General features: G+C 46.8%; 1 protein-coding gene across 1 annotated transcript in view; it reads right to left on the bottom strand.

The window, feature by feature from the left end:
• Positions 1-1,847: 1,847 nt before the first annotated feature.
• LOC119403329 (ubiquitin-like modifier-activating enzyme 1) overlaps positions 1,848-22,911 on the bottom strand; it is a 58,920-nt gene continuing 37,856 nt past the window's right edge. Inside the window, 6 exon segments of the mRNA XM_049418279.1 lie at positions 1,848-1,961; positions 2,880-3,052; positions 5,610-5,710; positions 9,126-9,209; positions 11,086-11,190; positions 20,713-20,981. Of these exon segments, the coding sequence (XP_049274236.1) occupies positions 2,911-3,052; positions 5,610-5,710; positions 9,126-9,209; positions 11,086-11,190; positions 20,713-20,981 (701 nt within the window). The 3' untranslated portion in view covers positions 1,848-1,961; positions 2,880-2,910.

Below are 22,911 nucleotides of genomic sequence, written 5' to 3'. Positions count from 1 at the left end.
CAACGAACTTGCCCATAACCATGTGCGAGAAATCACGTGCCACAGCGGTCCGGGCGGGTCCGGAGGCGGGTTCACGGAGAGCTTCAGGGACCCACTTGACACCTTCAACTAAGTTACGTCGCACTATCAACTGTCAAGGCGGAGATACCCCCTCCCGCATCCCAAGCTTACTAGGCCGCAATCGTCGGCCCTTCGGATGCTGTAGGCAGGTTCCTTGCAGTCTCGCAGCACGTTTAGTCACTTTGCTGAAGCCATAAATCCAGGATGCCGTAGCTGTGGGGCGGATAATTGCAGACTCCCTCATATGCTCTGGCAGCGCCCGGCGTTACTTAGAGCAAAGTTCAGCACAGAAGAGGACTGGGAGAGCGCTCTTAAAAGCCGCGAGCTCTCAGTCCAGCTGTCGGCAGTCCAGGAGGCCTGCGAACGGGCGGAGGGCCATGGTCTTCCAGTACCGGCGTGGGCACGGCCAGCAACTGCGGCGGACCCCCCTTCGGGGGTTGTCTGATCGGGGTTCTCCAGGACTTCAGCGAGGACATGTGGACAGCGCTCTTGCGCAGCCCAGAACTCCATGACCAAACCCTGGCCGTCCAGAGTGCCCGCGAACGGGCCGCCAAGCTCGGCTTGGCGGTCCCTACGTGGGACTAGCCGGGTGGCGCGGGGTCTCCCCTGCGTCTTCTCTGGACCCCAATAAAGTTTGCATCATCATCATCATCTCCAGGACTCTGATCAGGGTTCTCCAAGTTAATTTCATGATCGTCATCGTGGCGTAGTGGCTACATTGAAAGTGTACTTGTACTAGTAGCCCCAAGAGAGTATACAATGGGCTCTAGAACTGCCGCTCTTCCAGCTTTCGCTGTGGCTGTGCTGCGCATTCAGCGCAGGCCTGGCGTTTATTTTTTTTCTCGGTGGATTGGGGGCTCTTGATAGCTTTCTGCCCCCAACGTGAGATTGGAGGAATTAGTTTGCAGTGCCTCCGGGATCGGCCTGCGTTTGACCAAGTCGTGTCACGAGGTGACTATGTGACGTCATAGTAACCTTATGATGTCATAGTAACCTTACAAGTTATTGCGACCTGTGACGCCTGAATGAAGTCATATGGTGAGGAACTCACATATTTTTGCATACTAATGTTGACCCCGCCGCCGACGGTCCCATTTCGCGTTTGATGAGGCAGCGAATCTTCATTTGACAGCATGGGGAAGTTGTCCTTGCTCGGCGTAACACTTCTACTGCTCTACCCTCTTAAATAAGACGGGTACGAACCTACGTACGTAACCAGCCTTATAGGATTTCACAGGCAAGCTGGCTTTGTGCTAGTTCCGTTGAGAACCCGGCCTCCACTTGAAGTCTCATGTGAGAGTACCCGTGGAGCCAAGGGCCTCTGGCAGGCAGAGCAGCGCAAGACAAGGGAAATCACCCAGTTGTGCTAGTGACTAGTTGTCTGGCGGTCTATCTGCGCCCACTGCAGGGCAAAGGCCTCTCCCATGTTCCACCAATCAACCCGGTCCTATCCTTGCTGCGTACGCGTTATCCGGCAAACTTCTGATAATCTAACGTCTAACTTTGTCCCCCCCCCCTCGCCCGTTTACGTTCCATTGGAATCCAGTCAGTTACTCTTAATGACCAGCGGTTATCTTGCCTACGCGCTAAATGTCCTGCCCATGTCCATTTATTCCTGATTTCGACTAAGATGTCCTTAACACCCGTCTGTTCCCTGACCTACTCTGCTCTCTTTTTGTCCCTTAAGGTTACACCTATAATTTTCCTTTCCGTGGCTCGCCGCATCGTCCTCGTCACTGGTTTAATTTCAGGATGTACAAATAAAAACGACAAGACGAAATACTGGAAGGTAAATTTGTTCGTCGTAATAAATCAGATTTAGAACGTGGGTCTCCAGCAATGCAACTTTCTCGCCCGGTAAGGATGCCAAGTTTCGAAGGCTGCGTTGTCATCTCCGTGGACTGGAACACAGAAGAGAGAAGTTACTTGCAGGCGCAGATGGATGACTTCGGATACGGTACTCAGATAAACATACTACATTCTCACTTTGGAAGGCAAGTTGCCAATTCAGTGCGCTTGTGTCATGTAGACTAAGAATTTGCGAACGAAACCCAGCATGCGCAAACAAAGTAATCGTCCATTGACCAACTTTTAGATCATTGACTTCGATTGACTGTACACATGTGTGCAAATGAAACTGTTTTACATATCACTTGAATATGCTCCGCCATAAAACAGTAAATAATATCGACAGAAAAATTTGGTAACAAAAAATAATCGTTTACAAAACAGCTGTGGCACAGTTTCCACACATTAGTGTTGAAGAGCCTGGGATTTAATTACTTCATCCCGCTTGTGTCAATTTCTTGCAGTCGCACTTCTTTAATTCTTATAGGCATGGAGTGCTTGCAGCTAACGTATCCTCGAACCGAGTGGCCATACGCAGCTGAACTCAAGGGGCGGCCGAACAAATATAATAAAATGTGAAATGCGCGACATTTTTTTTAAGGATTTTCTGATCTCAAATCGGTTCTGCGCAATCCCGCAAGGTGGCGGAAGGTTTAAGAAAGGAATTTGCCATTCTTAATCCTTCTGCCACCTTGTCGGATTCCGCAGAACCAATTGGCAATATTCTGTGTCTATGCCCTTCGAGTAGTCGAATATTTCGCCCTCGCGCTTCCAATTTATACCTTCCTGCTTTGCTCACTTGGTAGAGCGACCGCCCCGGAAAGGCTTTGGTCCCGGTTTCGATCCCTGGACGAGGACGAATTTTTCGGCAAATAAAAAGCTTTCTGTCCTAGAAATCTGTACGGATTTTCTTGTGGCTTCATGCTACAAACGGGTGGTGGGCAATTTTCCTTTCCTTCCCACACACATACCTTACGCCACGGCTCGACAGAGGGCGCTTCTTCACTTGGGAAGCAGGTAGTGCACGGGCGGCATGTCTTCAATGTCCTCGCCGTTCTTATCGTTGCACAAGAGCTCGAAGATGAGGTTGCGCACGTGGGGCTCGATGGGCTTCTTGGACACCTGGGCCACCACTTCGCTCATGCTGGAATGAGAACACAGTGGTGAAATTACGCACACCTTTGTTTTATATGCCAATTGAAAGTGTGGAATAACATTTCCAGTAGGACAAACCTTCCACTTTACCGGCTATGGAGGCAGTAGAAAAAAATATGCTCCACGGGAAGCGAATAGCAATGATGAATACTAGAATAGTTTAAGTGCAGTACTGCAGACAGTTTTTGTAAAAATTCATAGTCAATCTGTAGATGATCAAGCTCAATTTTGTACCACAGTTCCCAAATAAGAAAATATTATCAATATTCCAAAAGATTCGTGAAGAAAATCAATATTCTGCTTCCGGAACATCCGGTATATATAATGGGCTTGAAGCCAAGCAATGATTTCAGCTCTGGCTGTTCTAGATCATGAAATATCGTTCCGAAGTATTGAATAAGTTATTAAAAACACTTCTGATCCAGCTCAAGTACGCCGTATCAAGCTATATTGCAGATGACATGCTGATTGACAAAATGTATTAGGTTTTACACGTGGACAACAAGCGCTATATTTCAATAATACTATGAAAATTTCTTTTTATTCTTTCCACAACCTTTTTGGTCTCTACAACCCTCATGGCCTCTAATTCGTACTGGAGCATTGCAAGTGATGAAGAAGACTTTTAAAAGGGTAACAGCTAAACCTAACATTTTTGGGCCTACACACTCCATGGCAGTTAGAACGTAACTGCTTGTACAGCAAAGAGCTGCGCATCAGACAGTCTTTCCGGGACACATCTACCTTCGCGTAATAACCAATGCATCAGCATACCGCCATGTACAACGGTGGGATCTTAAAAGATCAGTGCAAGAGGTGGAATACAAATAATGTATGAGGTGGTCACACGCAGTCAGAATCAGTGACATCGTGGTGTAACCTGGTGCGAGAACTTCAACGCAGAGCCGTCACCTGCACATTGTTTTTTACCGAGCCTCCCTATAAAACGCTTTTGCCTTTAGTACCCTGCAAAGATTGATTAATACTGCTCAGACTAAATTTTTTACTCTCTTAGAATTTTGTGTCCCTCTAATCTCTCTAAAATAATCAACAGGGCTATGCCAAATGCTGTTAATTGCAAATGGTGGTGTAGGAAATAAAAGCTGTTAACCTAGTGGATTGATTTCAATAATCTTTAGCTGAGTTTATTAAAACCACATGGAAGGTACCTAAGAGTACACATAGACGCGGCTAGGTGTGAAAAGAAAAAGCTGCATTTCACAGCTTAACTGTACGGAAAAAAATACAGGGAACGGAAAGCGACAACAAAGGAAACAGGCATGTGGCCCGTCACAGCAAAGAGTAAAATAAAATTCGGAGATGCATAAAAATATTGAAAACAAAGCAATAAAATAAACGAATGGTGCTAATTAACAATCACAAAATTAACCTAATAGTGATCACTAACAAAATTAGCACGGCATATGTAGTGTATCGATCTTAGAGAAGATACGTAAACTTTCAATTGTTAATTTCCACATCTTAATACACTTGGAAGACGCACACCTACAGATCAATCACTCATCAACGCATGTCTACTGGTAAATGAACACATACGAGATCTTGAGCTGAGCACTTCAATTTTTGGCGCTCTTATTTACGAGCCTCTCGGCAGTAAAGGCTTAAAGTTGGACTATTTTGTACGAAATTAGAAAGTTCCTAGGCACACTTTCGTTGTTTGTAACGTCACTTTAGCCTGTAACATTGGAGACAAGTGTCTGCACCCCGCCTTACTCTGTAGCGCACTCAGGGTCAAAATAAGCGAAATGCAGTGAAACTTCACTTCAACGAACTTCAAGGGACCGCAGGAAAAATTTCGTTAAAGTGAAAATTCGCTGAACTGATCTGTTATCTGCAACTTGTTATCAGGAACAAAGAAAACATCAGTTGTTGAAATTAAATGTGAACTCTTTTATTTGCAATGCTGCTTATTTGAACGTGAATTTCTGCTTACTTAGCATGTTTTCAAAAAATGTAGTAGTCTTTTGCTGCATTTGTGCACTTGGTACTGCGGTGGTGATGAATTGAGTATCTGTCCAAGCTCTCATAAACATTCTCTGCACAACACTCTGCTGGGCATCGAAGAACTTCACCCTTTCCAAGTACATCAGTGCTTCTTTAACTGAAATTCTTGATGCTTCCTCTACAAGGGCTACTTTTCCTCCTCCTCTTCTTCTTGAGATAGCACGCTCGCTACAATCTCTTCTGTAGACAGACTGGCGCATGTCTCAAGGCAAGAGTCACAAGTGACATAGTCCTCAAAACGCAAAGCACTATCTGTACCCAGTCTTTCAGACAATTTCTGGTGAATATGGCGTTATAGGCACTGGATGGTGTCACAAAATACGTTCGTAGAACTGAAATGTGCCCTGCACCGATTTCGTTAAACTGAAACGCGTTAGCACTGGGTCCAATGGCGCTTCGGTCGGGGATTTAAAAAAAAAAAGTTCGTACAACTGAATAGTTCGTTGAATTCACATTCTTTCAAGAGGTATTTTACGGTAAGACGAAGACAAAGAGATGAAATGCCAGAAACCGGTACTCACGGAAGATCAAGGCGTTCGTTGACTTTCGGCGGAGACATCGAGAACGAGTACAGGATGGACAGTCCGTGGGACAGCATGGTGATCTCAACCTCGTGCTTGGTCTGCGAGCACGAGAAGGAAGATGACGGAAAAGCCACTGTCAACAAGAGACGAGCTTAAAAGCTTTAACGTAGTCACACGAGACATAGAAGTAGTTCGCTGCAATCCAAAATCGCCGTGTATACATTGCTGTAAGGTTGCAGCAATGTATACACGGCGATTACATTGCACCAACTTACATTGCTGTAAGTTGGTACATAACGCTGAACACAGGCGTGTGCATGGTGGGGGGGGGGGAGAGGGCAGAGGGGGTGGCCACCCCACTTAACCATCGGCAGGGAGGGCGCCAATTCTGCCGCACAAGGTCCTCGCTACACATTATTTTTGATGATAACAGCGATCGAGGGCCCCTGATGTTGCATTCCAAGAACAGTTTGCTTGCCGCCTTCCCCTCCGGGAAGTCTGGGACGTATGGCAGGCCTTTGCCAGAAGCACGCCTTCGCTTCATTTTCATTTTCGCATCTATGGTGCAGCTAGTTTTTTTTTCGGACTCGACAAACGAGGGCGGGCGCAGCGGTAAACTTGCCCCCCCCCCCCCCCCAAATTGGAGAACACTGCGCACGCCTATGACGCTGAAGGGATAAACCGGTCAAGAAGACAACAAAGGCGAGAATGGCCCACACAACGACTGGACTATCAACAGTGCTCTATTAGCAAACAGCATCTTCCAGAAAAGTAAGGTGCGCATGCGCTGTTCAACCAATGAAAAGCGGACTACTCAAAAACCGAGAGGCTAACGCCAAAGTGATGGGAACCCACATTCCTTCTGCATAAAAGAAAGAAATGTAGTGCTGACACAATTGTCGCCGTGCAATTGCACGGTGGCAATTGTGTCAACACCACAGAAGGAATGTGGGTTAACATCACTTTGGCGCTAGCCTCTCTGTTTTAGATGCGAAGCAGCTTTTGCTCGTAGTTGTGTCCGGTGGTGGCATCCGCAGTCCCCTGCGTATGCGCGTCCCCTCCCCCCTCTCTACTCTCCTACGCTCCCTTCCTCTCGCGCGCCTCATCTCTCCTGCGCAATGCCGCGATGAGCGCCAGCGTATGCGCGTCTCCTCCCCTCTCTTTCCTCTCCTACGCCCCCCCCCCCCTCGCGCGCCTCATTCTCTCCTGCGACAAGTAGGAAGCAGCGACACCTCCGGCGTCTTGACGTGGCATGAGTGGCCGATGGCCGCATCTGCTTCTGTGGCTCTAGACGCGGGGCGCTCGTGCTCTCCTTCCCTAGCTGAAGAATCCCATGACGACACCAGTGGCATGGACTGCAGAGAGGCAGACGCACATGATCTCGCGACTTTGCGGGAGTCGAATACCTCGGACGCCGGCAGTTCCACGCAGCGGGAGCTGGATGGAGATAGTGCTGATTCTACGCCAGAGGAAGGCACAGGCTCGAGAAGGCAAGAAAAAAAATTACATCATCTCCCGCTCAAGGGAACCATCTCCCCGCTGCTTCGCATCCACACATGGTTCCCTTTAGCGGGAGATGGCGTAATTTTTTAAATTAGGCCGCTTTTTGTTGGTTGAACAACGCATGCGCTCCTGGCTTTCCTGGAAGATGCTGTTTGTAATAGAGCACAGCTGATAGCCCAGTTGTTGTGTGTGCCACTTCTCGCCTTTGTCCGTTGTCTTATCGACTGGTTTATTCCTTCAATTATAAATACATACTGCAGATACAGAAAATTGCACCATCTCCTACTAAAGGTAACCATGTGGGGATGCGAAGCAGTGCTTGGTGTTCACTTGTGTTTCCATTGTTGTTCCATTTGCATGTTGCCATGTATGTTTCATTTGTGTGTGGAGTTATGTATATGTTGTCTACCGCTTATGCTGTCCCCCCCCCCCCCCCCCGATCGTTTCCGTTGCGCTTCGGCTTCGCGTTGCCTCGCAGCTTCGAGGTTCGCTTGCCGGCGTTGCCGTTTACGTTCAACTTCGCGAGCGTCCATAGCGCCGTTGCGAAGGAGAGTGCAACGGGAGTGAGCGCACGCCAGCGCAGAGTTGTGGCGGTGAGAGAGAAACGGGAGAGAAGAAACGTAGCGGAGGCAGCGATCACGCCACCTCCTCCACCCCACCTGCTCCCACCTCCTCGCGCTCTCGCGAGGAGAGGGGGCGAGGAGTTGGCGCATGCGCTTGGGGGAGCGGACGCGTGAGGAAAGGACATCCCCGAGCAAAAGCTGCTTCCCACCTAAAAAACAAATTTCGGCAGTATGTTACTCTTTATCAAATGAAGGCTAAAGCTTGCTCCACACTTGCTAATGCACTAAGACTTCTTGCAAGACATAACGCGCTGCCGTGTGGGAGACACGCATTAAATTATGTTGATATTCTCAGTAGATTGCACTGTTCCTACCACTCCTGAAGCGTTCTGCACCTCACATGGTGCCATGTCATGTGATGATGCCATGCTGTGACACTCGATGACTCCGAAATTTTTATGATCTGTGACGTCATTATTAAGTCACACGGTGACGTCACAGTACGACATTGTGAGGTAGAAAGTGAACGTACGAAATCACCAGCGATTATGCAGCAATGTACTATGTGTTATATTTAACGCGTCAACGATGTAGATCCACAAATCTGATCCTGAGCAATATGGTCAGCGCTATCGCTCCGTTTCGAATGTTGTTTGCGTCGATGGGCACAACCTTACCTAAAAGAACTAGTAACTTTAGCTAACGCTCTGGAGAGCACAGACAAAATGCCTGGACTCTCATGTTTGATATGCTGTTGATTTACGTTTCAATCATCTTTAATTCATTCAACATTCGTTTCCCTGTTACTTCACAATTAACTTTTTCACGTTAATTCGTATTTAACTCCTCTGATACACTCAATAATTACTTCTCATCACTTGGCATACACTTGCTACATTAATGCACATTCGATTCAACTTTAATCAACTTTAAGCGTGACTTTTGGTACCCTTCGTTTGCACGCTGACACCGGATGCCATTTTTCACTCATGAGTGATGTAAGGCCTTCACCATAACAATGTAACAATATTTGTACTACATATTGCCACGCGTGTTTATTGCTTTGTTTTGATGTATGCGGGTTTCACCCACAAATACTGTTAGAAACGCTAGACAGAGACCGCGCCGCGATGTTTGAGAAGTTTCGCGTTTGTTTGATATCATTCTGTTAAGATTGCGGTCAGGACGCGAATAGTCAAGTTTATTCGAGAGCCTGCGCGAGCACCAGCGTTGTATAAAAGACGACGCGTTCCACCGATGATCTGATTACTCGACGGTCGACGACCGTTCTCGTCGCTATGAGTGCACAGCGTGTATTGCTTGTATTTTGTTTTCATTTTCCGGGACAAGTTCGCCCAAATGAAGAATTCTGTATTTCCCAGTCTTGTCTGCATCCTTCTACACCGTCACAACCATGTGACAATACGCATGTCGCTGAAACACCCACCTTGAAGTAATCCAGGAACTGTTTTAATGTGAGCTCGCCTTGAACTTCGAAGTGGTCCCACATCGTGTACTCTCGGCCGTTGAACTGGCGGAGCGTGAGAGAAACAAAAAACATACGCTTTCAATTATTACCTGTACATTAACTCCGTTACTCTGACAACAGCATGACACGCAGCACCATCTCATGTGCTATTCAATGCAGGGCCAGTCGTATGAGCAAGTGCGTACAAAACATTTTCCGACAGGCTCCAACAGAAAGCGCATTTGTGATGTGTAATATATAGTGCATCTGGCGCATATTTTAATTTATTGCTTCTCATGGCCACAGAAACCTTATGGAGAGCTCTGAATAATTGCCAGTAAAGTTCTTGGAAGTTATAGACCATACTGGTATCGTAATTATAGGGCGAGTGCCCGAGTATGCAATTAAGAAGGGAAATGCATAGTGTCCCTGCAAGCCACAGCAGCCCCCTTTTCAATCTTAGCACTGCTTTTCCACATAGAACACTTGTACTACGGCTAAAGCGACTTATTAAATGTCCGACACGCTAGAGAGCAAGGCCAGAATATTTTACAACCATGGTCATTTATTTTCTCTTCGCCGTGGGGTTAGGAGCTGCGTTCTGAGAGATTTATGGTGCCCGTACAATCAGCGAAATTTCTTGAAATTTCGGAGTCTCACTGGAATACGGGGAGCGTTGAAAAGTATGCAAAGGTATGCAGAACACAGCTTAATGCCAATTGTTTATTGCATCAACATAATTGGTCGCAGCACAAATAAAGGCACATATTTTTTGTAGCATCAAGCTAAATAAGCCAGGGAGAAAACACTGCATGTCTGTCATTGACGGTTTAGCAGTTTTTTACCTTTAATTTAATTATTCTTAACCCTTTGCGGTCCAAAACCTTTACCCACTTTCCGGCTCTAGCGGTCCGAAACTATTTCGCCAGTTTCTGGCGCCGCGAATAAAAACACAAGCTGTGGAAGAGAAACGCACAGGATATTTATTTTTGCTCCTGCATTCTGCAGGCAACTCTTTTAGTGATATTTGGGCAACGTATGATACCGCTCAAAGCATTCCCCTGTGTGCAGGCCAGGGTTATTACTGCAGGTTTCCACCGCCGCCGTCGTCGTCTTCGTCACTCACTTCTGTCGAATCACTGTCATCACTGTCTGGTGGAGGCACGTAATTCTCTTCCTCACTAAAGTCATCCTCGCTTTCGCTAAAAGCACCGCCGTAAAACGCACGCGGTGAAAACGTGGCCATGCTTCTCAGCGAACCGCGCGCGCGAGTGGGTACGCTCTAGGCCCCGTGCTGATCATAGTGCTGCACCCTAGTGTCAAAAAAGTAAAACCTCAACAAACAAAGCTCACTTATTCCTCAAGAGATGGCCCTTCATGTATACAAAAAATGCGCGCGACTCGCGGTGAGAAAACAGCAAAATTTAAACCACGAACACCCTTGTCGGGCGGGGCCCGACAGCGGACCGCTACGGCCGTGTTGCGTTGTCGGGCGCTGCCCGACAACGGACCGCAAAGGGTTAATTAACTGTATGCCAAGAGTAAGCTACATCGTGCTGTGAGTTAAAAAATAACTGTTCAACTTCAAATCCGCTTGCAGGGCTGTCCTTTTTGTGCATTGTATCATCCACACATGCGGTAATAAGGACATGTTAAATAGATATATCTTTATCCTTTAAGTCGATACTACAACGTTATTATTAACTTTCACAGGAACTACTCGGCGTATTTGAAATATAAGTGCGCATTTAAAATAAGCGAAAACTGAATAAATCTGCCGCCTTTCATTTAATTTGGTTAAGAGATAGACAAATCTACCTGCAGTACCCATCTTCAAGGTAAATAGGCGTGTTGTAGACGATAATTACATTTGAAGTGGATACACCCACCTGCACTGCGTGACACGAGCTAAATACGAACAAGGAATTTTCCTTCTCACCTTGCTTTTCTTCGCAGCGATGGGCTCTGTGAATCCAAAGAACGGCAACGCCAGGTTGACGAAGCTGTTTCGGTACAGCTTCAGCTTGTTGTGCCCCTGCACCAGCTGCGGAGAAGAGTCGCAAGCAACACGCTCCGTGACAATGCGTATCGTTCCGTAGCATATCCCCAACATATACCCCATCGTAAAATCTTACACATAGGTAAGCGTAAAGATGAATTCGATCAGTTCCTTTCGTAATAAAAAGTTGCCGCGCAGACACGGACCCAAGAAGAGATCAGAATTATAGGCGTGCGCAGTGAGGGGGGGGGGGGGGCAGGAGGGGGGGGGGGAAGCCCCCCTAATCATCGAAGGGGCGCTGATTCTATCCCATACCTTTACTGAGTCGGACCTTTCTCATCTATCTGCAATGCTCAGAGTTACGGCTACGCACGTTTTTTGGCTATGATGGCGACCAAGAACCCCTGATGTTGCAATAAAATGACTGTTTGCTTCCTTCCTTTACGCAGGAAAGCAGGGGACCAATGGTGCGCCTTTGTGTGAAGCAAGTCATCGCTTCATTTTCATTTTTTCCATCCATTACAGAGCTCGTAGTCTTTCGGACCCGACCAACCGGGGTGAGGGGGCGGGTGGGCTTGAGGTGCTGCGGTGACACTTGGCCCTCCCCAGTTGTAGAACTCCGCGCACGCCTATGAGCAGAACAACGTAAACCCCGACTAATAACTGAAAGAGAGCACTGCGGCGGAAAAGAAATTATACAGAAAATGCTATCCACGCAAGCGCAGCCATGCAGCGCAACCTGTCAGTCCGGAACTCGCGGGGGTCTACGCTAGAGGTAACTAGACAGGCATTTCACTACTTCTTTATGCAATTTAATTGATTAACTCGAATCATCCAGAGCATCAATCGGCCACCCCGCTTAAGTTATGCATCTCATAATGAAAAAGCAACAAACCTCAAATCAGTGTGCTTCTTACAATGAATCGCCAATTAACCAAAGTAGAGCAGAAGTTCAGAGGAAGATGGAAGCATGAAGCGATGGACAATGCTTGAACACGGGGTTTCGGTAAAGAAAAACGCGCATGCTGTGGGGAAACTAAGGAAACCAAGGAGCATGTTATAAGTGATCCTGAAGATATCCACCAGGGTGTATGTTTGGGCACTAGCCTACATTAAGCCATGGCCTTCAGGACAGCAATGGAAAGCTGAACACGTCCGCCATAGAATAAGTAAGAGACCGTTAGACTATTGGTGGCGGAAAAGTAGCGAGAAAGGACAAAAAAGAATACTGAGACAAATATGGTCAGTCTGCCCTAAGGCGCAGAGAGTTGGGTTGTGAATTTATGGTGTTTTTTTTTCTACAGTAAGGTCGATTTCAATGAAGTATACAAAGCATTAAGCCAACACACAAGAAAAAAAAAGTTTTTTTTTGTTTTTATGGAGCTTGGTAGCGCCATGTCCATTTATCCATCCGACAAGAGGCATTGTCTTTTCGTTCGTTCTTCACCACCCCCAATCCCCACAACATTTTCGCACTTGCCCTAACTGTTCTGTTTTGTTTGGGGCAGCGGGTACGAAGCCTACTGTTACACGCGATAAGGTAGGCAGTTGCTGCCTTGAAGACGACAAGACCACCTGTCAAAACGTGGGCTCCAGCGACACCCCGTGTTCAAGCATGCTTCAACTAACCCAAAGCACTTCACTTTGTGGAGCTCAAGGCAGACAAGACTACACTCTAATCACGGTAACGTTTACGACAGCATAAAAAGACATGTAACTTATAATTTATAAGTTACGTGGCTGTTACAGCAATTTTATCTTTGTGTTTTCTTCATTTTCCTCTCTCATAAAGGTTACATCGACAGTAGCGTGCCAAGTTAAAAGCTAAAGCACCGCGATGAGCATTGTAACCTTTAGATTGTAACTTATAAAAGCGTAATGACTCATCTGTCAGGGGACCTACACTATGGAGTGGAAGTTTATTGATCAATGTGTCGCATCGCGATGTGTCTTGTTCAAAGCTGGCTTTATCAATTGAACAGCGGATGATGTACACACAGAACGGGTCTTGACAGCAGAAAAGCAAATCACAGAAGCAGCGATTTTACATTGCGGCATACTGAGGCAAGCGATGGTGGGGTATGAACTAAAACTGGAGTTCAATAAGGTGAGCCCGCTTCCAAAACCCGTAATTTATGAAGTGACATAATCTGCACAGACATCGGCAGAAGCGTAAGAACGAAAAACTATCGTATGTTGGTCAAATGTTTGTGCTAAACAACTTATTAAGTAGCTCTTATACCTATTTTGCTTTTAACCCGCAGAAGTAATTAATTTGCCTCCGGGAAGCTTCGCATATGGCGACAAGATAAAGTACTGTGAGCACACGACAACCGACCAAATTAAACTGACGATGCGATCGAAGAACCATCCCATGGCGCGAGAAAAATATTTTTCCGAGACTCGCAATACAATTTATTCGAATTTCGCTGTCGTGTTGTCTAGTTTGTTTCCGCGTTATAATTAACGGATCGCAAAGTTCAGCAAACGTCTCGGGTCAACATAGCACCAAACACGCTTAACCGTCATGAATTCGCCAACACGGGAGAAAAAGATGCCGCTGAGTTCACAAAACAGCGTGGGACGGCCGCTCCAGTAGAGAGGCTGCGTAGAGAGATGTATGAGCTCGCGGTGAGTAACAAATGTGGCGTCCTCGAGGCACCGCTTCAACTTTATCGAACCGGGGACGGCGTCATCTCTCCTAGGCTTTGCACAGCTTGAGGTGTATGCCGGGAAGAGCATTTGAATGCGTGGCGGTTGGTGCGGTTGTTGAAGTCGCGTTTGTGCAGTGCTGCTCTTTGTTTCATCGATTTAACCAGGTTTTACGCCCTGCGCTTTGTTGACGTGCGTGGTCTAATCGTGTTGTGTACGTGAGTGGCGTGTAACTAGTGATACAGCACGCAAGGACAGTCATTAACGTGCGCGATCCGCCGCAAATCAGCCTCGAGGCATTGCAACGGGCAGATTTAGTGGGCTGCGCGGCCGTTGCGACGAGCTGCATTGCTGATTCTTCGCTTGAGATTGGCAATTGTCGAGCGGATTGCATCCGTTGTTACGTTGCCCGAAGACAGTAGTAAATGTGATTTGCAGGTAAGCAATATTCTCTCTTCAGTACGTTATTTGCTTGTGTATATGTACTTATGTCGCGTGTTTACCTGAATTCATGCTCATGCTTACGCTACTGTACGAGATGGGTCGTGTCATACTTTTATGTAATCGTGTCATACTTTTCTGTTTTAAATAAATGGTGTCATATTTTTATGTAATGCATTGTTATTGGCAGTATTTGCTCTGCGTTTGACATTACAAGATGTATGTTTGGGCGTATATTATCAAACATACGACTAAGATCGTTCGTTATCATACACGTTTGTGTGAGAAGAGATGAAGGACAGAAGTTTAACCCTTCTTGCTGTCGCCGTCTTGGTACCTTCAACACGCTCGATGAAGGGTGCAATCGCGGTGTGAAATACTGTAGGCGGCATAAACAAAGTGCCCCAGATCAGCTTTGCCCAGACGAGCTCTGCGTGCGCAGTAACTCGCTCCTGTCAATGGCAGTCTGGGCTGTTTGTCATGTCCTTGTCACCGGTACATGATATTTCGTAATTCAACTTTTCGCCATGCTTCAAACTCTGCTGCGGTTGTTTTAAGTGGACGAGTGAGGGTTTAAGGCGGTAATGCGGGCTAGTTGGTTGTGATCACTGGTGTTCATTTCGGTAGCGCAAAGAAAATTAGACACATTAAAAAAAAAAAGCCCTCGTAGAATGATGTAGCGCGTCGCGCCTGTGCAACGGGTTTTGGTGTGTTTCTTTTCAGTAAAGTCTGTTGATGTGTAGCGCCCGTCCTGTCTACGTGTCCTCTCTTGTCTTTAATTGTTTTGCGCTACCGAAATGAATAAAGCTATAAGTACACGAAAGACAATGAAATGGCGTTAAGAGTGCGTTTTAAGTGTAGTTTCAAGTGTCTTAAATGAAATCACAGCATCCTTCCGTGTGTAGCTGAATGTACCAAACCCGAGGCACTGCGGCGGCCGAAGTAAACATTTAACACACACACACACACACACACACACACGCACACACACACACACACACACACACACACACACACAAAAGGACGTTTAAGACGTGAAAAAATAAATGGTTAAATCCAGTGCTTTGGCTGAGCACGTTTCAGGGGACACGCAATCGACTGGGGGAAGGCACGTGCTCGCGCTAGAGAAAAATGACTGTCACGACGTCTTTGTCTCGAGTCGCTCTTGATACCGACCACTCCGTGTGTGTGCGTGCGTACGTGTGTGTGTGTATGCTCGCGCGTGCGTGTATGCGTGTGCGCGCGTGTGTTTGCTCGCGTGTGTGCTCGTGCGCGCGTGTGTGTATGTGCTCGCGCGTGCGTGTATGTGTGTTTGCCCGCGTGTGTGCTCGTGCGCGTGTGTGCTAGCGTGTGTGTGTGCTCGCGCCTGCGTGTGTGTGTTTGCTCGCGCGTGCGTGCGTGTGTGTGCGTGTGTTTGCTCACGTGTGTGCTCGTGCGCGCGCGCGTGTGTGTGCTCGCTCGTGCGTGTGTGCTCGTGCGCGTGTGTGCCCGCGTGTGTGTGTGCGCTCGCTCGCGCGTGTGTGTATGTGCTCGCGCGTGCGTGTGTGTGTGCTCGCGTGTATGTTTGCGCTCGCACGTGTGTGTGTGTTTGCTCGCGTGTGTGCTCGCGCGTGCGTGTGTGTGTGTGCGCGTGTGTTTGCTCGTGTGTGTGTGTGTGTGCTCGCGTGTGTGTGCGCGCGTGCGTGTGCGTGTGTATGTGTGTGTGTGCTTTTTGCTTTAGTCGGCTCAGTGCTTCGGGTTTTCAACGTCACCACGTATCAACCCAACCAGACGGGCTTCCGTCAGACTTCAAACTTCTGCGTCTTGACCTAACTTGAAACCTTACCAAAAATATATGCTGAAGTCGTCTTCATTCCATAGTTGCACTCATACAGATCACAATGTACGGCATTCAAAATTCAGATAATTCATGCTCATGCTTACGCTGCTGTAAGAGTTGGGTCGAGTCAGAAATATAAATTGCCATGCTTTTACGCATTGTTGCCGGCAGTATTTGCTCTGCGTCGCTCGATTACGTCTAAATGCTTCGCTATCGAAACGGGGCAGCTAAGAATATGTTACGCAATAAGCGACACGCTGTGGCTTAACGATTTTTCAGATAGCACGAATGCCAGCAATCGTGCAACGTAGGAGTTCAAAGGGAGACGTTGTCAGTGTGGTTGGTATGTCTTTCGATGTCCTTAGTTCCTTGGCGATAAAAATTTGTTCTCTGGCACTGAGATAACTTTGTGTTCTCGTTCTGTTCAAGGGTGCAAGCAACGTGTCATTGTGGTTAGAAAAAATGAATCAGTATACATGTGATTTAATTGTCGAAGCCGGAACGTTTAAAGGTACGTAGACAACACAAATGATTTTTTTTTCGCGCCATATTAAATGTGTTGCGTTGGAACTGTTTACAGCATACATCCCGCCCAAGGCATGCTGGGATGATCTCCTATCAGGCAGCTTGGAAACTTCCAGACGCCGATATGCCTTACGTTCGGTGCAGCCGAGGTTATGAACTGTCAAGTGGAATATGCCCCTTGAGGAAAACGAGCATATTCAAGTTCCACGTGAAATGCCAAGTATGGTCACTGAAAAATGTAAATTTAATGTTTCTGTTTTTAATCACCTGCTGTCGTGTTTCTGCTACTAAACTGTCACATTATTGTATTGCTGACTCTTGTGCTAAACAGATGTAAATTGCATTTTGGAATAACGTGCGTTTTCAAATAAGATTTTTGTTTTCCGATAAACGTATTGCACAGGATAGTAGATTTGAGGAACGCTTATGTATTGGTCAAGTAACACCCTTCTTTCTTTTTTTTTTTTGGGGGGGGGGGGTGTAGGGGTTGGAGTATGTGTCTCACATTACATGTTATCGGCAGTTGTGTGCAAAGTGGCAGTAACCGTTGGAATAGTGTAAAATAACGGTCCTCTCCTTTTAGGATCGACTGTCCAGCGAGGCGATTGCGGAATCAGCAACTGAAATATTGACTGATGAAACATGATCGTGCGTGCAGCAAGAGAGGGTTTGACTGCAGATCCTGACCACCTGCTCCTGTAAATTTGTACCAACCACAGGCGAAAACAAGGAGAAACGCTTTGAATACCTGCGGTCTTCTATCAGCTAGACAAGTCCCTGAAGCTATAAATCAATAAACTTATGTGTATTGATGACTGTCACGCTAACTTTGACATATTCTGCTTTTGAGGTATGAAGCAATGAAATGTGGATTCTTTTCGATTAGTGCATGTTTTTTTTTTCTTCAGAAAATGTCTTGTGAGCTCGCAAAACCCGAGCGACAGAAGTAAAGGACTGACAATCCCCCTCTTTTTGGCTGCCCTCTGGGTTTCATCTGTCCTGCTTATGTGCAAAGTGCCAGCAGTTATGGTATGCCGCACACATTAGAGTACTTAAGAAGTAGCACGACGCTAATCACGTATTATTTTCAGGGGGATCCACTCAGTATGACCGCTCTACCCGTGGTCCACCGACCCAGGTGTCGCCTAACAAAGGGTATGTGCCTCTTTTTTCTTTCGATCTTCTTTCTGCGACTCATTTCGGACTACTCGCACCGCGCATGATCGGCCCAGCCAAGTGTCGTCTAGCAAGAGAAGCGTGGCTCTTCCTTTAGTGCTTCTTTCTGTGCACGCCTAATCTTTCGTACTTCTTTCTGCGGCTTTATCATGCAGCGTACAAATATGTACACAGAGTGATGAGAACTTTCACGGAGGTGTCATATGACCTGCCCTTTCCTGAATACACACGCTGGAGCTTTGCAATAAATCTGGCACATGCATGTCTGCTTAGAGCACGACAATTTGGTGTCCGTGGCAAGAGATGTACGCTTCCCTAATCGCAAGAAAAAACACAAAGCAATTTTCTTTGGAGTTGGCTTAGAGCTTGCACGCATCATAACGTCACACCTTCGCCCACAAGCATCGCGTCGTTCAAATGTGGTCTGCCACTAAAACGATAATAAAGAAGAGCAGGTGATTGACAGATATTCTTAATCATGAGTTGTGCCATGTGTGTCAGACAAGTATCCTGTCTTGATCCAATTACGTAGATGCTTAAGCATTACAATTTGCATCTCTCGAGAACACCGCGTTCCGGCTCTTGATATGCGCTCTTGGTATTATTGTATGTTTTGCGCATGCATACATTTACATTTACTGCGTGTTTTTCTGATATTATCATTCAGCATTCGTATATAATATGTACAAACGTACCAGCCAGCTACTTATTACGCGATGATTTCAGACATTTCTTTGGGTTTTGCGAAAAGTACGTAAAACTAACTTAACGTGGCGTATGACGAGTGTCTGTTTATCAATTTCGAATATACTCTACGCCGTGAGGAGCAGTGTTAATTCTCCGCGCACTTCTTTACCGCCTTCAGCAGCTTCCCTGCTTTGTCAACTTCCCATTTTGTCAGTGTCCACGTTTCCAGTGCTGATCCCATATTTGAAGGTGAACAAAATGGCAAATAGCCCTATAACAAATAGACGGCTGGTATTTATTATCAGATAACACATAGTTTGATAAGCACGAATCACACAATGAAATTGCACGGACAGGAAAAAATTGAAAAATTGAATTGACAGGAAAAATTGATGTGTTATAATCAGGCCAACCTGCTTAAACTGCATAGAAGTTGGACCAAGAGAGGATTGCCTGACACGTATATCATGGTACTGTTATAAAATCTCTGGTCTTCGTTGATATTGACGGGTCGACCACATTTTAATAATAATCGCGGTTCATCATTACTGTAGTGCATGCTAACTCCAAGTCGCCTCGAATGTGCGAATGTTTTGTTAGCTGCCTCTTCTAATGGGCGAAGGTGACGCGTTCGGCCTCGGTCACCGCAATTGTCACGTTCTATAAGCAGTCATGCACTTGAATTATTACAATGCGCCGTCGCATGTGTTCTAAAAAAAATGCCTCCACCTCCCCGAAGGGAATCGTGAGGAAATGCGAATGCATTTCTTGCGCCGAGAGTATACGGCGTAGTAATTTTAATGGCGTAAATTAACGAGGCACACACCAGGTACGACTTAAACGGCGCCAGACGAGGGTTGTCGTCACAGACGGCGATGATGGTGTCGCCGTTCTCGTCGTCGGGGCCTCCTCTTCCAAACTCGTTCCAAAGAACCCGAAGCGCGTTCAAACGACTCGAGTCCTTCTTGATGTTCCCTATCACGCTCAGGTTGCTGGGGAACCACAACCGATCGCAAACCTTGCAGCTGTGACTAAAGCTGTGGTCCTCGAAGTCGCGCTTGAAACGGGCGTCGGGCTGCGTAAACTGCCGAGCGCGCGCCGCCGCTTGCACACGCGGGAGCTCCGCCGAGCTCCCGCGATGCGAGCGCCCTCACACGCCAGAGCGCGCTCCTCCTCTCCACTCACCCTCCGCTACTCCGTCCGCACCACCTGCTCCGGTTGCTAGGGGCGAGGATAAGCGCGCGCGCCCGCAGCTGTTGCTATGGGAGAGGGAGTGAGAGCGGAGAGGTAACACCTGCCGGCGCGCGGACACCGACAGACGCCTGACATGCCCCACTAAGAAATGCATTCGCATTTAAAAGCACGTTCCATGTGACACCTTCCGCAAAGGTTCGCATTTTCTAGCGTACGTATATAGACGGTGTATTAAAGCCGCAGAAGAAAGCTCGGAAAAAACACGAGGCACGCGCAGCACGAAGTGCGAAAGAGTGGAAGGCTGTGCTTCCGTTGCTGTGGCGCAACTGGCTGATCCAAGCATGTGATGAGCGTAACCTCCTGGAATGCGTCGAAGAAAGAAGAGCGAATGAAAGAAGAGGCGCAGAGCGGTGGCCGTATAAAATCTGCTGCAAGCCGTTTTGTGTAAACACTATACCGTGTACTGTACAACGTAACCTCTATTTTTACGTGATGTGGCCGCATATAATCTCCTGCAAGCCCTTTTGTGTAAACAGTATACGCGTGTACTGTACAACGTAACCTCTATTTTTACGTGATGTGGCCGTATAAAATCCCCTGCAAGCCGTTTTGTGTAAACAGTATACCGTGTACTGTACAACGTAACCTCTATTTTTACGTGAGAATGCTCGATACTATGAACGGGTACTAAAAGTTACTAGATAACTTCTATTTTATAAGTACACAAATTTGTGAAAATGTGCACCTTTAGTAAACGTTACCGTGCTTAGAGTGTAGCTACAAAGCACGCGGTGGTCGCAATGTCCGGGATGATCTTTCCCGCGATTCTCTTTTCAGCGCTTGAAGCGAGGAAAAATTCATGAACTAGAGGTGTCGCTCGAGCCAATGTTTTGACAAGTGGTATAGTTATTTCGTTCGTTTGATTTTAGAAAATCGATGATCGGAGTATTTTACGGACACCCATAATACCGATGCCGACATGACTCAGACAATACAAGGTTCCCCTGAAAACCAACAAAATCAGATCAGTGTGCTTCTTACAATGAGTCACCAATAACCCAAAGCATGGTTACCTTGTAGAGCTCAAGGCAGACAAGACCAGCGACCAGGGACGTGGTGGTCGCTATGGCCGGGATGATCTTTCCAGCGATGAGCTTGCTGTGGTGCCGGTCGGCCAGCGGGATGTCATAGTTGGCCGCACGCAAGTTGGACGCCGCCACAATGAAGTCCATGTGGAAGTTGGTGTCGTCGTCCTTTTCAAACTCCTGGGGCGTGATGCTAACCTCCATCAGCTTGGAGGGCAAAGGCAGCTCCTTGACGATGTTGCTGACACGATTCGGGTCTTGGAAAATCGAGTCAGCCAAGGAGAGTCAATTACACTGAGCCCCATTAGCAGTTTTTTGCCACATTTCAATTTAACCAAAATTTGTTATCTAACAATTCAACTGGAGGAGTTGTAGAAAGAATCCGGAGGCGACCCTAAAGCTTGAATGAGTAGCGTAGTGTCTGGTAGTGCTACTCGCACGTCGGCGTTCGTGTACCTTGGTGTATTGCTTTAGTTAAACTTGTGTTTCACCTGCTGCCGAAGCGGATCCCAGAGGCAGCGTAGAAAGAAGTGCGTGGTTGAGATCTGCTCCGCCAGATGCCGCAACGATCTCAGGTGCTCACAAGAAAAGCGTGGGCTCTTTCAATGAACTCGTTCAATTATATTTTCATTCCCTATCGTGACAGTTTTTTTCCCTTATATTAAGGGAACTTATGCTCCGATATCATATGTGTCCAATATTACTTTTAACGTCGGCCAAAACCACATATTTCATGGAAGTTTTATTTTTTGCAAACAAGTTTTCTGAATATTCAGAAAACCAGAAGTAAGTGCCCGACCGGAAGTGCTTGGAAGAGAAAGAAGAGTGTTACTCGTAGCTCGTGACACCAAAAAGCTGCCCCAGGACAGCATGACGAGCTTATAAAGCTGATGTTCAGCAGGTAGGGAGTAATGAAGCTTATACAATTTTGAAACAAAGTACTTCCAGGAAAGTTCAAGGAATACACGGAACAGCAATATGTACAGACGGGTCCACTGTTAAAGGAAACACTTTGTACAGACGGGTCCACTGTTAAAGGGAACACTTGCGTTTCGGGTATGTCCGGATGTCGCTCTTCTGCAAAAGCGTGGTTTAGATCTGCATAACACTACTGGTGGTTGACAGTTCCAAACCCTTGATAGACTAGTAACGTGCACGAACAATCTTTCGTCATACACTAGCTGTTAGGGGGCCAACAAAATGAAAGTTGCTCATTAGAGTGTTCCCTTGAACCGTGGACCGTACTGTACACATGAGTTAACTTCAGCCATGGTATTTAAATACATGTATACTGTGATGTTCTGCTCTCAAACAGGAAAACAAATCGAAATAAATGAGAGCCTAGCCATTAAGCAAACACAAAAAAGTATAATGTCTGAATTTTTGTAATAATAATAATTATCCGGGTTTTACCTCCCAAAATCAAGATATGATTATGAGGGACGCCGTTGTGGGGGGCTCCGGAAGTGTTGACCACCTGGAGTTGTTTAACGTGCACCTCAATCCAAGTACACGGGCCCCAAGAATTTTCTCCTCCATCGAAATTGCGGCCGCCGAAGCCGGGATTCGATCCAGCGACCTTCGGGTCAGCAGTGGAGCACCGTAACCACTAGACCACCACGGCGGGTACGCTATTTTATTTTTGTTCCTAGACTCAGCCAAGACAGTGGCCCAATCCGTTCCTTGCCAAGTCATGTAGAATTGCTTAATATGTCTTCTTTATCTTGGCGAATTAGTTGAGGCTAGTTACATTGTTTCTGATTCCCGAATTAAAGCTGACACTAAGGAGATATTGATCACAACGTGAATCGTATGCTTTCTGGCGACATGAACACTACGTCACGTCCTACTCCGTCCGACAGCATGACCATTACGTCATGCCGTACGCCATCTGACATGGACTCTACGTCATGTCCTACGCTTTCCGATTACGTGACCACTATGCTGCGTCGTGTTCTTCCCGACGACGTGTCCTTAATGTCCCGTCGTCTTCATGCTGTGCGGTTCCTCTGACCTCCCTGAGTGGATAGGAGAAAGTTTGTGAAGAGCTAGAAAAGGTCCCCCATACCCAGCGAGGGCGCAGCAACCACACTTCGTCGGTGCAAGTGCTCGGCAGCTGCTTGTGACTTTTTCGTGCTTGCCGAGGAGGACGAGGATGTTCGCCAGAAATAACGTGATCTGCAGCTC

The sequence above is a fragment of the Rhipicephalus sanguineus genome, chromosome 8, assembly GCF_013339695.2.
Source record: "Rhipicephalus sanguineus isolate Rsan-2018 chromosome 8, BIME_Rsan_1.4, whole genome shotgun sequence".
Classification (NCBI taxonomy): Eukaryota; Metazoa; Arthropoda; class Arachnida; order Ixodida; family Ixodidae; genus Rhipicephalus; species Rhipicephalus sanguineus.
The sequence above is the reverse complement of the archived record's forward strand: the minus strand, read 5'-3'. Positions and strand labels throughout refer to the sequence as shown.